A 15,700-nucleotide genomic window follows, 5' to 3' on the forward strand; every position below is an offset into this window, starting at 1 on the left:
CACACAGGTCTTCAGTTTTTCTCCCACTCCTCAACTTGGTTGCTCCTTAAAATTCAGCCTCCTATGGTGACTAAGCAGCAGGTGGCTAGGTAGCTTGGTTGCATGGGGTGGAGGAGAAGGTGATTAGGGCTTTGAAACCTTACATCTAACTAAGCCTTCTGTTATTAGTCATAATTCAGCCTTCTAAGGATCCTGAAGCATCTCATTTCTGAAAATTCTGGGTACATAAGTTCGCATGCTTCTTAGCTTCTCCCAAGCTCCTTGCCCCCCTCACCCCCACCCACAACCCTCATCAATTTACTTTGAATTTCTCTGGTCTCCTAAATTGGTTACCATCAGATCATTTTCTACACTTCCAAGATATAGGAGCTCTGATCTACTTTCATCTCCTCTCCTGTTTTATTTCTTTCCTTTTGAGTAAATGTCATTTTAAATTTATGTTCTGTCATCCTAGTAGAGTTTAAGGAATAATGAGAGACAAATGAGTCTGTTCCATATGGTGTGCTTAACTAGAAGTCCCAAGACCCTATGTCCTTAATATGATGTGCATGAGCTCCCCTCTGTGTACCTGTCAGGCCTTTTCTGGGGCCACTCTTCCTCCTCACTCTGAGATTTCAGCACTATTGGCCTTCTAAGGATTCCTACTGGCCCACGCTCTTCTGTGCTTCAGAGCTATTTTTGCATGTGCTGAACTATTACCCTGCTGTGCTCTGCCCACTCTTCACCTGGCTCGCTCCCATCATCCTTCAGGTCTTTGCTTCAACTTCACTTTATCAGAGAAGCTTACCTCATGTGTATATCCCTGTGTGTACAGACTCTTGGCTTCCTGTGTGTTTACTTCACAGAACACATGAATATTTGACTACTGTCATTCTCATTCACTAGACTGTAGAATCAAAGAGGGCAGTATATTTCATGTCCTTGGTATGATTCCTGGTACTGAAAGGATAAATAAAAGGATTATAGATAGATGAATCTCTCTTTTTTTGGTCGTGGGGATGGAACCCAGGGCCCCATGCATGCTAAACAAGTACTGCACCATGGAGCTACAACCCCAGTTCAAGATGGATTATTTAAAAAGCTACAAAGCAGTTTTTTTTAAAAAAATTTCAACTCTTCCGCTATTACATTGTTGCTAAGAAGTGGTGATATTGTGCTTAGGAAGACCAAGCAAGAGGTTGGAGCCAGAAAGACCTTGAACAATTCACAGCCAGTATTTTGGCTATCTTTTATTTCATACTTGCAGTTCTCTGTTTTGCTTATGACCTTGTTCCCTTTTCATCAATTCTGTGTTCCACATTTTATGCCACACTAGATACTAGAACCCAGGGACACTTAACTACTGAGTCACATCCCCAGCCCTTTTTTGTCTTTTATTTAGAGACAGGGTCTCACTGAGTTGCTTAGGGCCTCACTGAGTTGCTGAGGCCGGCTTTGAACCCTGCCTCAGCCTCCCAAGCTGCTGGGATTACAGGTATATGTCATCATGCCTGGTGTTACAAAGCATTTTTGCCTGAAGGCTATTTTAAAATCATTAGAATTATTTTAAGTCTATAACATAAATGCATTTAAATAACATTTTCAAATTAGTTTTACTTTTATTAAAATAAATAGATAAATATAAAGTAACTAATGATTAAGAAAGCCTATTTAGTGGTAGTGCATGCCTATGATCCCAGCTGAGGCAGGAGGATTGAAAGTTGGAGGCCAGCTTGGGCAATTCAGAGTGACCCTGTGTCAAAAAATGGAAAAAAAAAAAACAAATACAAAAATAAGTAGAAAGACAGCAGATGTTGCTCAGTAGTAGAGTCCTGTGGGTTCAGTTCCTAGCACTCATGCACAGAAAGGGGTGCATCTATCTACCCAGCATCATTCTTATGGTGTATGTGTGTATGTAATTTTTTGGGGGAGGGCAGGGTTTTGGGAATTAGACTCTAGAGCCTTCCTGATTTGAAGCTTGAGTAACAGGAACATGGCATAGCAGTTTCTCTATGAGTCACCTCCCTATCTGGTCAGACCCCAGAACTAATCCCAAAGATACATAGTTTCCCACAAAAAAAAATTTCATATTGACCATTTGTTACAGAAGCTGCTTTCTCAATGAATCTTTTACCAAAGCAGCTAACAATGAGCAAAACTCATTTGAATTTCAACTCTTCCGCTATTACAGTGTTGCTAAGAAGTGGTGACATTGTGCTGAGGAAGGCCAAGGGAGAGGTTGGAGCCAGAAAGGCCTTGAACAGTTCACAACCAGGATTTTGTGCTATCTTTTATTTCATACTTGCAGTTCTCAGTGTTTTTTTTATGACCTTGTTCCCTTTTCCTCAATTCTGTGTTCCACATTGTGTACCACACTTAATACTTTATTAGAAGATCTTTAGAAAGTCACTGGTGGCAAATAAGTAATGCCACCTCACATCTGGAAACATAACTTGCCAGTAATTATAAATTCACAGACTGGGATTTCTATAGTTCATGTGAGTATGAATGTGTAATTCCTGCTTAGGTGTGTGTGTGTGTGTGTGTGTGTGTGTGTGTTTTCCTATTTAAGTAAAGCTCTGTGTTGATGAGGTTTTAATGAGTTTAGATTTAAAAGGCCTCAAATATATCTAAACAGCTATAGGCTTAGTATGATGTGTTAATGTTCTTCTCTCGATAATGCTTTAAAGGTATGTTCCAGAATTCCTGGTCTGTTTCTCACTAGTTTCCAATAATTCTAATCTTCTGAAGCCTGTACATCTTGGCTTAATTTGCTTTTAAGCCAGATTTGATTTAAATTAGTCAGTTTATCTCAAGCCTCATTAGGACCCATCGTTCTTGTCCATTCTAGTGAGTTTGGGCTGGCAAAAATATTTATTATGCGTGGCCCCATTAGAACATTCTAGGAAAAATGAGGCTAAGGAATCATAGATATTATATTTAAAATTTTCCATTTTTATAGGAGGAGCTTTGTTTTGTCTTTTTTGGGAAAATTTGGAAAATTATTTAAATAGACATACAGTAGTTTAATGCACATTGACTGCTAAACACTGGATTTGGGACTGTGCCAAGAAATATCATATTTTCTCCTATTTTTATTTTCCACTCATGATCACCTGGGAGATTTGGATTAAATTTCTTCTGGGAAATAGAGTTGGTAGGAAAATACAAAGACCACAACACTGATATCTGTTGGAATGATCTTTAGCCATACAGCCCTTTCCACTCATTAAGTTTATGAGGTCATTGTCATTCTTTCTACCTAATAGATAAGCATACTGGAACTTTGGATCTTTCCAGAAAGCCCACTGGAAGCTGGACTATAAACACTCCTTGTTTTTCCTTTTTTTGTTTGTTTTTTTGTTTTTTGTTTTTGGTACTGGGAATTGAACCCAGGGGTGCTTAACCACTGAGCTACATCCCTAGCCCCTTTTTATTTTTATTTTGAGACAGGGTCTCACTAAGTGGCTATAGCTGGCTTTGATCTTTTGATCCTCCTGCCTCAGCCTCCCCAGCCTCTGGGATTAAAGGTGTGTACCACCACACCCAGCTACACTCCTTGTTTATTAAATTTTGGACTTCAGTTCAGTCAGAGTTAGCAGGATTTTGGCAATATTATTAAAAGGCAGAAACCAGCTATAAAATTGAAAAAAATGGGGCTTAATGTTTTCTTTCTATAATATCTTCTACATTTTCCTATGACTCAAACATGCTGTGTTTACCAGTATTTTTGCAAGAGCATGTCTAGCATGGGCAGATTTGTGACTGGAACTTGATTGACCATTCTTTTATGAATTTGACACCACCTTCCACTACTACCTACCACAGAATGAAATTAAAAATCATAAAGCAGAAATATTTACCAAAGTCAGAAGTTCAGAGGTTAAACAAAGGGACAAAGTCTTTGTTACTTGTTTTGTGTCTCCACGTAAAGGATGTCTGGGCTGTGTAGTTGATAATTGAACTTGAGATATTTGCCCTCATTCCTTAAGTTTCTAGATTTCTCTATTTCTAGGCTAGAACAAGTCCCAAATAAAAATAATGCAAGTTGGGAAGAGGAATGTACAGTTCAGCATTTTTATCCTTGTGAAGTGTGCTTTCTACCAGCTGCCATGGAAACATGGTGTAACTCCCTTCTTGGAGTTCCGGCTGTGAGAGCTAGTGAGCTCATTACAACTTGGATCAGAGTTCTGGAAAGACAGTTCCCAAGGAAAGTGGAGGCTAGTCTCCCATGGGCCACTGGAATGAGGGGCTTTAGCATTACTAAACTGCTTGCATTTTTTAGCTGCACAGTAATCTCAAGTGTCAGCCCAGGACAGCTTCACATTGTTCGCAGCTGTATCACATCTTGAGGATTCTGTGTGCATCCTACACATTTTCACAAGGCAGAGACTTATCTCTTCCAGCTGTAAACCAGAGGGAGTGGCGCTGCAGATTCCTAGCAACACATGCATACTCAACACAGACGGTAACTTTGAGGAGGACTTTTAGGGCATCAGAACTCCACTGCAAATCACTGTGATTATTCAATATAAATTGATATGACTTCTGCAGCATGATGTTGGAGAGTAGCTATTTATCCTGCTATTTTCTTCTGATACTCTTGAATCACTGTTTTGAGAATGGGTTGGAATATGGTGTGTAGAAAATGGATGGCAGAAGGCTTGTTCTTTACAGTGGATTGGAGATACGATGTAAGTCTATCAGGAAGATTAACTAGAGGCTGAATGTGTCATAATTAGAAGATTTTCTAAAGAGAGCTAAGTTTGAACTGCTTTAAGAAAACTGAGCACTTCTAGAGCAGGGTTGTTCCAGATCCTTTCTCTTGATACAATTCCACAGTGTTCCACGCCCTGAAAGAATCAGATCATCTTTGCCTCTCCCTTTGGGTCTCTAGTTCCTGGAATCTGCCAATTCTTGATAGGAACTGTGAGATTTAATGGAGTGCCTGACCTCATTTGGACCATTTGTTTTGAATTCTGAATAGAACCAGGAAAACTGGAAAGGGGAGTCAAATTGGAGTCACAAGAGAAGGATTTTGGTATTATGAAAGAAGGAAGATAGGAAACTTAAATGAATAAGAGGCAATTTTAAAGGAAGATTAGAAAGAAAGGAAAAAACAAGAGAAATCTTGTGCCACTAACTTCTATCAAGATGTTTGGTTGCAACGTAGCCTGTACTTCACATTTTTGTATAAGGAAATGAATACAAGAAAATTTGGGGTTGGAGGCTCATCCCTTGGAAACTGCTAGAAGCCGTTGTTAAGTGATCTGTATTTGACCCAAAGTGCATTTCTGTGTCTCAACATTGCTTGTTTTATAAAGAGTTCAGCTAAGGGAACTCAACTGTGAGTGTGTATTAAGGAGCTCCATGCTAGCATAGGAAAAATCTTGTCTGGTGAATAGTATTATACCCATCTGGAGCAGGAAGGATAGGGATTGTTTTTTGTGGACTAATGCTACAAGACAACTCAATTCTTGCCATGAGTTGGTTGAGACCACCCAAAAAGATATCAATGATTGGAAAAAAGAGACAAAGGGAGAACCATGACTCTTGGGGGAGAGAGAACCAAGGAAAATCAGTGGAATTCAGATAAATCAAGTTCTCTCCAGAGAACAAGGCCAGGGGAAAAATTTTAACTCACTTCAAGAAGAATCTGTACATTTAACCTTTCAGGATACTCTTAGATGCTTTTAACTTATTGAATATCTTTTGTTGGTAAATGTATGATAAATGTGTCTTAGAGGTGAGTTTTTGTCCCAATTGACTATTATAATACTTATAAAATAATCTCCTAAAAGCCCACAAGTAGAATGTAGACTGATGAGGGGGGGAAAATCATGGGTTTTGTCAGAGTTTATAACTTGAAGCTTAACAACAAGGAACAAGAAAAATTTATTAAAATGAACAATTAAAGACTTGGTTGTACTTGAATGTCCGTATTAATTACCTGGGGATCTAGTTAAAATGTTAACATTAATTCATAGATATGGGTGGGGCCTGAGATTCTGCATTTCTGATGAGTTCCAAAAAGATTCAGGTGTCCTTGGTCCTTGACTCACATTTTTTCTATGAAGGACCCATGTAGGTTCTCTTTGGTAGGTTTTGGTAGCCACCTGTGGTTAGAGGTAGCTAAGAGCTGCCTTCTTATCCTCCTTTCGGCTGCCAGGTTATAATGGAAGCAAGTCTCAGAATAAGCTCTGTCACATATGAACATTTATTAGCTAGTGGGCACAAAATAATCTTACAGCCTGCATCAAAGGCATGGTGAAACATCAGTTCTGTCTTTTGTGATGTGAGAAGCTCACAGTCTCCATGGGTCCATTACAGTGGTTCTCAGACGTGTGGTCCCCAGACCAGCAGCAACTGCATGGCCTGGGAATTTGTTAGGAATGCAGATTCTCAGGCCCTCCCCACACCTACTGAATCAGAAAATCTAAGGGTGGGACCTGGGAGATCTGTGTGTTTAAGCCAGCCCTCAGGTGATTCACATGTACACTCAAGTTTGAGAACCATTGATCTCCTAGCAGGATTCTGTCAATCATCTGATTGAATTCAGGCAACCAAGAATCCAATGAATCACAGCAGGATTCATTGGATATTTTGGAATCCAGCTTAGGGCACCATTTGTAAAGATATAGGACCTGCTAGATTCTTAATGTAAAGGTGGTGAATGTTTCTAAATCGTTTTCAGATCCTTGTATTTTGCAAACTACTAACATCATCAACACAAGCTCGTCTAACATTAATTAGGATAATTAATGAAACCCATGGTGTAATAGGAACTAAATATAGCTGAAGCACTTACAGTGGCCGCCTCTGGAGTGAGGCTTTTTGATTAATTGCTAGCCAACCACCCCTAGAGTGTGCATTCCTGATTAAGACAACTGACCACCTCTACAGTGTACCTTTAGCTAACACACTCATACATCATATTGTACTGTCCACGTGAGGGTTTTTTTAAACTCTTAAAATGTACTTTCTTGAGGCATAATTTAAACACCATAAAATGCTTCCATTTTAAGGGTTCAGTTTGAGTTTTGACAAACATATACACTTATGTAACCACCACAGCAATAAAAATATATATTTCAATCACGTAGAAAATACCTTTGTGTTCCTTTGTGGTCAGTGCCCACTCACCCCCACCCTAGACTACCATCCATACTATAGGTGAGTTTTGCACGTTTTACAATTTCATGAAATGGAATACCCGGCTCAGTGTTTTTGTTTTGTTTTGTTTTTATTTTTTTATAGTTGTAGATGGACAGCATGCCTTTATTTGTTTAGTTTTTTTTTTAAATGTGGTTCTAAGGATTGAACCCAGTGCCTCATACATGCTAGCAAGCACTCTGCCATTGAACTACAGCCCCAACCCCTAGCTCAGTATTTTTCAGATCAATTTATATTATTGCCTTATCAGTAGTTACTTCTCTTTTATTGGAGCGCAGTAGCCATTGTACAACTGGACCACAGTTTGTTTATCCATTACCCTATTGGTTTGTTTCCAGTTTGGGATTACTTTGAATAAAATTGCTGTGGACATTAATGTGCACATTTTTTTGGCATTGGGGATTGAACCTAGAGGCACTTAACCACTGAGCCACATTCCCCAGCCCTTTTTAAATTTTATTTAGAGACAGTGTCTCACTAAGTTACTCAGGGCCTTGCTCAGTTGCTGAGGCTGACCTTGAACTTGAGCAATCTTCCTCTCTCAGCTTCCTGAATTGCTGGAATTACAGGCATGTGCCACAGTGCCTGGCTCATCTTTTTGTGGACATGTGATTTATGAACTGATTTTCCAGAGTTGTATTGGTTTACATCCCCCCCCACCAGCTGTGTATGAGAGTTCCAGTTGCTCCATATCCTTGCCATTATTTGGTATTGACAGTCTTTAAAATTTTAAGTTACAGACATTATTTTCTTCCTCCTAATTTAAATTCAGGATTTTATGTTTGGTTTCTGCGAAAGCCATAAAGCTAATAATGTTGACCTAAGTGACTTGGATATGGATTAAATTATTGCCCTTTCCTAACAACCCATTAGAATCGTTTTTATGGGTGCCATTTGATGATGGCATTTAGTCATGTTTGTCAGTATATTTTCTTTCATTCTTTGGTGTATTTATTCATTCAATCAGTCCCCTAGTTGTATTAGACTTGCTTTTTCAGAGACCAGTTGTATATGAAGTTGCTGGGAAATATGACATAAATAGGTGAAAGACTTCTTATCTTCAAGGAGCTTTTGGGACCTATGTTTCTGAAACACACATGAACAAAAACACTAGAAAACAACTGTATCCCAGTGTATATCAAGATTTGGACAAACTTGGGGTTGGGATTGTGGCTCAGTGGTAGAACACTTACCTAGCAGGTGTGAGGCACTGGGTTCCATTCTCAGCACCACATATAAATAAATAAAGATCCATCAACAACTAATAAATTAAAAAAAAATTTGTGCAAACTTGAATAAGAGCACCAGCTGAATTTCAGTAGGTTCCTGCTAGGTGGGTTGGGGGCTTGATAGACAGATGACTATAGAAAACAGTAGAATAAGTGTAGAATAAGGATCTGTAGCTCAGTGGCATAGTACTTGACTATAGTATTCAAGGCTCTGGTTTCAATCTTCAGAACCTCAAATGAAACTGGTAGAAAAAATTATTGTTACTTTATGCTGCATATTAGAATGATTGATCGCACCTTAGAATAATAAAGTGAGTTGTTGGTCAAAAAATACAAAATGACTGTTAACAGGAATAAGTTCAGGAAATCTTTTCTTCACTATAGTGACTATAGCTAATGGGAGTATATTGTATTTGTGAAAAATGCTTAGAGAATGGATGTTAAGTTTTCTTACCACAAAATGATAACTGCATTAGGTAATACATGTTAATCAGCTAGATTTAAAACTATTCTATGTATATAGACACCTCAAAACATCATGTTGTATTATATGTGATAAACATATAATTCGTTGTCAATTAAAAAATTATTTTTACAGATACACACAGGTTAAAAATGTTCAAAATGTTACCATTGGATGATTTTAATACAGTTTTATATTTTCTCATAATCTTTACATTTTCTACAGTGAGCATATATAACTTTTATAACCACAAGAGTTGTTATTTTACTACTTGTTTACTAAGTTCTTATAGCTATTTCATTAACGTATTCCATGTTCTCTTTAATCTTGGGCAGCAGAGATTCACTATAGTAGATCCAGATTACAGTCTTGAAAGAAAGATAATGTCTGTCCTTCTTTTTCCTCTTGGGAACAAGGACTACCTGAATGACTCTGTAGGCTCTGCCACTGTCATCTGTCACAGAACTTAGTTTTCCTGATTTTCAAAGAGCGAAGGTTTTTTTTTTTTTTTTTCTTTCCCTTTACCCCAACAATTTGACCTTCCAAAGCTTGGAGCATAGATACAAGATTTTTTTTTTTTTTTTTTTTTTTTGCTAGCCTATTTTTGTGGTTGTTGGCAAATCATTGGGGATTTTGGCCTGTGCTTTCTGATGAAATAACAAACAATCATTGTTTCCCCCCTTTTTTTCTTCAGCTGATCTGAATAATGTCAGGTTCTCAGCTTATAGGACTGCCATGAAACTCCGAAGACTGCAGAAGGCCCTTTGTTGTAAGTATTATCCAGTACTTGAAGATTTTGATAATTTTTCTTTGCTTAAAAAATAAAGTGGACTGGAAGTATTTTCACTTGGACAGGGCTGATACAGCTTTCACAAGTCTTATGCAACATAGCATTCATTCTTTATAGTATCTTTGGCCTAGTGTTTATCTAGACCACTTTGTTGTATTTAGAATTATTCCCATGAATAGTCCTTAGCTCCTGATGTTGATAATATATTGATAATTTTAATATTCCAGTTAATAGCATTGGTATCCATAATTATCTATATGAAACTCACATTATTTCCCCTTTCTATCTTTTGTTTCTTCTTACAAAGGGCATTTAGTATTAGAAGTTGATGACGATCTTATCCAAATCAAGTTCACAGATGTGTATGGTTTATTGGATTGAATGTTAATGTACCAATGAATGCTGTAGTTAGGAAAAAAGAATGGATTGCTTTTTGGTGCTTTTTATCATATATTTTTTGAGAAATCCTGAAGGGTTATAGTTTAGTGTATTTCTTTGTTGTCAACAAAGTGAATTATGGTGTAATATTGTTTATCTATATACATTGATGATATGCCAGTGAAACTGATGGGCACAGCCCCCACCATAAAGGTATTTACAATCTAATGATGGATACCAAGATGTCTATAAAATCTGGAGATATAGACAGATGTTCGTATAAAGTCATCAAGAATGTCCACGATTGGTAAAAACTCTAGGTGATGTTGTCTCTATTTTCAGGCTTGGTGGGCACTAAGGAAAAGTGCAGAGACAGTTTCAATATCATGTATTTAGTTGTGTGACAGTGGAAGAATGGGGTATCGTGAGAACAGCTAGCTGTGTGGAGTGAGGTTCAGAGAAAGTTTGGTTGAAGAGGTGATATCTAAGCTAGGTGAGTTCAGAAGGGTAAGTAGAGCTCACTCTAGGAAGAATGTTCTAGTCAGAAGGAAGATTATGATCCAAGGTGTGGAGCCCAAAGAAAGCATGATGCATTTAGGAACAGAAAATACTCCATCATGGCTAAAGCACAGAATTCCAAGGAGGGCTATTGTGAAATCTTAGGCTGGAGAGAGAAGCTGGAGGCAGATTGCGAAAGGCTTTTCAAACCCAAGTTAAAGAATTTAGAGGTCAGTGGGGAGCCATTCAAGACATTTTGGCAAGAGGATGACATGATTGGATTTTCATTTAGAAAAATCGTTCTGGCTGTGAAACAAACCAGATTGTATTGAAGGGTTGTGCAGCTGACAGAATAGAGACCTGTTGCAGAAATCAAAACCCGCAATATGGTGGCCTGAATTAGCCAAGAAGAATGGAGACAAGTGGACAGAATTTAGAAATACTTAGGAGGTGGATTTGATAGACCTAAGTGATTTATTTGATGTGGTGAGTGAAGGGTATCAAGGAAGATGCTTAGGTTCCTGGCTTGGGCTACCAGGCAAATGTAGATGCTGCATGTAGATGCTGCTTATAATCAACTATAGGGAGGATGAGATGACCCAGAGTGTTGAGAGAGAAGAGTTATTTGGAAGAGAGGATAAGCAACCTACAAAAAGGACTACAAGGAATGACCAACAGAAGAGAAGGAAAATCCCAAGAGGTGGTAGTGCCACTGTATGGGAAGAAAGAAGGGAACTTTCAGTAGGGTGAGAAGTTGCTCAGATGTTAGGATGAAGTTGGGGATAATACCCATTGGATTTAGAACTGAAGAGGTCCTTAGTAACTTTGTGATTTTTAGAGGCATGGTGGAGGTGATGCATGAAGGCAAAAGCAGATCAAAAGTGGGAATGTAGAGATGGTAGGTATGGACAGTTCCTGGAGAAATTTAATTGTGAAGCAGAAGGAAGATGAGGATAACTAGCTGAAAGGAGCTAAGGAATTACTGAGACACTTGAGTGTATTTATAGGAATATGAGAAGAGAACATGGTGAGGTTAAACTCACTGGCTCAAGAGGAGACAGTAAAAAATATGCATTCTCAAAGGATATGGGCAAGTAGGTGACCTAGAGCTTGAGACTGGGGAGAGTACCTCCTTTCCACTATAATGGGTGGGATAGAGGAAAGGACATGTGCAGGTCCAAGTAACTAAGAAGCTTGGTAGCAGGCAGGTGAGGGATGCCCATCTAAAGCCATGTGCTTTCTATATGGAGTTGGAGGAGAGTCCCTGTGATTCACTTCAGCATGGAAGGTGATAAAATGAGTTTGAGTCTATCTTTGTGGAGAATAAGAGAGAGGGTTGAGTTAAAAACCAGCATTATGACATGTGGAGTTAGTTAAGGGATTTATAACGGTACCAATCTACAGGGGTGCCATGTTTCTTCAGGTGCTTGTAGCAGTCAGAAGCCAAATACTTCTGTCCTGGGGTAAAGGGCAGATGTGTGAGAGAAGTGAGGATTTAGGCAAAAGATGGGTTAGAATGCTGTCAAGTCTGTGTTGGGTAGGAGAAGCTGTGAATTCAGGTGGAAGCTACTATTTAGGAGGGTGAGGAATCAAGAGGCTGACTGTTCAGGGGAGGCAGAGGAAGAAATAGTGAAAGTGGAAGAGTTCCAGGTGATTGATAAGGTCTAGGATATGACCATTTGAGTAGGTAACAGAGGTATGAGTAGGATAGGTGTAGATTTCCATGGAAATGAAATCAGAAGTTAAGGAACTGAGAGGCTGCATGCAGTACCCGGGCCAGTGTTGAAATCATCCAGAATTGGGGCCAGAACTGGAAAAGAGAGAAGGACCATGAATCTTTACCACCAATGCTTCAGGAATGGAGGGGTTTCAATTAGGGAAACATTTAGAGGCTAATGATAAAATAGTCAAAGAGTTGCTGGCATATGGTTCTTTCGTAGACATGGAAATTTCCAAGAAGTAGAATTTTCTAGAAGAGAGGATAAGCCTTTCTTTTTCATTTTGGTATGCCCAGTACTTAGCACGAGCCTTAGCACCAAGCCTGGCACAGAGTAGGGTTCGATATGTTGTCATGGAAGGAATGCATTAATGAAAGTCAACTGAGTCTTCCATTTCCTCATAGCACACAGCCTGAAGTTATTGTTTTTTCAGCTATACAGCTGCCAAGTTCAAGTGGTGTTTTTTATTTTTTACTTTTTTTGGGGGGGTACCTGAGATTGAGTCCAGGGGTACTTAACCACTGAGCCACATTTACTGCCCTTTATTTTACTTTATTTTTTTTTAAATTTTGAGACAGGGTCTCCCTCAATTGCTGAGACTGGCTTGTGGTTTTCCTGTCTCAGCCTCACTGGGATTACAGGTGTGCTCCACTACCTTAGGTTTAAAAACCTAAGGTGGTTTTTAAAAGGATCCTCAGGGTTTAGGATTTACTTAGGGACCTGTTAGTGTACCTTATCAGGGACAAAGCAGTTTGGGGTAGGGTGGAGTAAAAGGGCTGGATGGAGAAAGTTATCTTCCTTTTTTTTTTTCTTCACCTGACCCTGCCCTATCTCAGACATACTGCTTTCCTTTGATAAAAGGGGAATTATGAACTGGTTATTATAAAGTACTGTAGAATATTTCTGTAAGATCCTAGGATTCAAAAGAGATAACCAGCTGTTCCAGGTTATACTATGAAAAAGCTCAGAAATAGACTAGATGGAAACGTCTATAATGTTTTATGATTGCCCCTTTCTATAGTGTTCCTTTTGACCCTGATGCATTATTCCATTTTCCTGCCAAAAAAAATATTCTATTTGCTTACGTGTTTTATTACCTATCATTTCAAGTTATGTTAACATTTCGGATAAACATTGGAGAAATTATGGAATTTAATATTGTAAAAATGGTTGCCCATTCAAGGTGAGAACCTTGTAATAAGGTTAAGCTCTGAATGTAGAATGATTGCTCTAAGTTTTCACTTTTTAACAGATTTGAAGTTTTCAGCATTTCCTTTTGCAGTATAACTTTTTCCTATTTGAAAAAATTCAAGGATAACAAAATTAGAGTGTATTTATCTAAATTAGGTACTGAGTTCTCAAGAATGCAAGAAGGGTGTTATGCGTCATGCTATATTAAAAATGCAGAGTGAAGAGTTCCCCAATCCTTTTATTTTTTAAAACATGTGAGGTCATATTACTTGGTAACTTTGCAGTAGGTGATTTAGGAATTTCCTCTTAATTTTATATTTGCTTAGGTTTATCTTCCAGCCTTTTGTCATTTCTATGCCTGCAAAGCCATGATAAAGAGCTGTTGTCTGTAGTATAGGCAAATGAAACTTGCCCTGCCTAGCTTTTCCTACCAAGGTCTCTTCTACTAACTCTTACTCTAATGGAAATTAATGATGTTATCTCAGTGATTTCCTGATGCCAGGGAAGAGTTTGAATTATAGATTCCTTAGAAAATATCCACTGCCACCTCTATTAAGCACTTGATCTTACTTTTTTTTTCATTTCCCTAGCAGAATACTGAATAACACAATTTTATCCACTATAGAGAATTTGCTACTTAACTCAGGAGCATCACCATTGGCCTATAATGTCCCCAGTTGGTAATTGGTTTAATGTTGCATGACTCTATAGTGTCTTTCAGTGCATTGTGAATGAAAATTGAACTTGATAGCAGAGACAAAGAGAAAATCTCAGTAAGAAGGATTTATAAGCTGGTTCATATAGTTGATACCCTGGTGAAAATTATGAAAAAAGATAATCTAAGCTTTTTCTTTCTCCTTCTGTGGTTCTTATGACATTCCATAAGTGTGTGGCTTCTAAAATTAAAAATATAGCCAACTACTAAGAGCAGAAGTTAAAATGTACTTATCAAAGCAAGTATATTTAGTTTATTAGTGTGTGTGGGGTTGGAAAGAGCCCAAACCATAGGGCTAAATATACTACAGTTGATAAATGTGACAAATATTCTGCAAACAACAAGAAATTGAGAATAATTTGCCTTTGTTCAGCAACCAAGTCATATATGATAGCGATTTAGTGCCTGCGATAACCTAAATAAAGCCAAAACTTCTGGACCCCCTCTCACCACGACAACCCAGGTGCCCCTTTCTCTGTAAATGTACCTCACCCTTTGATAGTGTCCTAAAGGATTGCTAAATAAGACTGACAGGACCCACAGTAACATGGCTTACATATCTGTAGCCTATTGCTAGAAAAAGTTGTATACAATATGACAATAGCCTTAAAGGTAGGACATGGATCCATAGCCTCAAAAGAGAGGGTCCCAAGAGGCAGTATAATTATTTTCCCCTCCCCCACAAAAATCTTCTTTTTCTATATACCATGTCTTCACTTTTTACATAGGTTAGATGCCATGTCTCTGTTATTTCAGAATCAAAAATATCTTGAGGATATAGCCAAATTAATTTTCTCATTTTATGTGGTTTGAAAGCTATTGGTACCTTAAAGAGAGAGAACCTATAGCAAGACCCATTTATCTACCAGAGGAAATACTGGAGTCCTATTTAAAATTTGCCTATTGCCTCTGAGTTGCACACTAGGAAAAGAATGGTTGCCTCTGAGTCATGATGCTGAGCTGTTAAAAGAGCACCTTGCAGATTCCATTCTCCAGTAATCATTGGTTCCATTTTCTAGTTATTCTAAGCACCTTCTCCTTCTTTCTGAAATTTCCATAACCATCCACATCAAATTTCTGGCTTTTTAGTCTCAGGAAAGTAGGCCCACCAAATTAAACTTACTTCTCTCAGTGATCCAAGTGTCCAAATTGTCCTTCCACCCACTTACGACTTTCACACACACTAATGGGATAGAAAGCAATATTTTTAGACATAATATTATGACAGATGAGACATACAGCATATAAACCTTCTATTATATACCAAATATCTTTCTTTTTTGGAACCAGGGATTGTACCCAGGAGTGCTTAACCACTGAGCCACATTGGTACTCTAAAAAGAGGGGTTCTATAACAAGACCCATGTATCCCCCAGAAGAAATACTGGAGTATTTAATTTTTTATATTTTATTAGAGACAGGATCTCACTGAGTTGCTTATGACCTCGCTAAATTACTGAGGCTGGCTTTGAACTCACAATCCTCCTGCCTCAGCCTCCTGAGTTGCTGGGATTACAGCTGTGTGCCACCACACCTGGCTCCCAATACCTTTCTTAAATCTTCATT

The 15,700-nt window shown here is 38.3% G+C and overlaps 1 protein-coding gene across 23 annotated transcripts in view; it reads left to right on the plus strand.

Annotated features, from left to right (window-relative positions):
- The window catches only part of Dmd (dystrophin), a 2,094,227-nt gene that overhangs the window by 1,982,854 nt on the left and 95,673 nt on the right, over positions 1-15,700 (plus strand). For all 23 annotated transcript variants that reach the window (XM_078034984.1, XM_078034996.1, XM_078034982.1 and 20 more), the window contains one exon: positions 9,539-9,613. In XM_078034984.1, coding sequence (XP_077891110.1) covers positions 9,539-9,613 — 75 coding nt within the window. The remainder of the gene's footprint in view (positions 1-9,538; positions 9,614-15,700) is intronic.

The sequence above is a fragment of the Ictidomys tridecemlineatus genome, chromosome X (genome assembly GCF_052094955.1).
Source record: "Ictidomys tridecemlineatus isolate mIctTri1 chromosome X, mIctTri1.hap1, whole genome shotgun sequence".
In the NCBI taxonomy this organism is placed as follows: Eukaryota; Metazoa; Chordata; class Mammalia; order Rodentia; family Sciuridae; genus Ictidomys; species Ictidomys tridecemlineatus.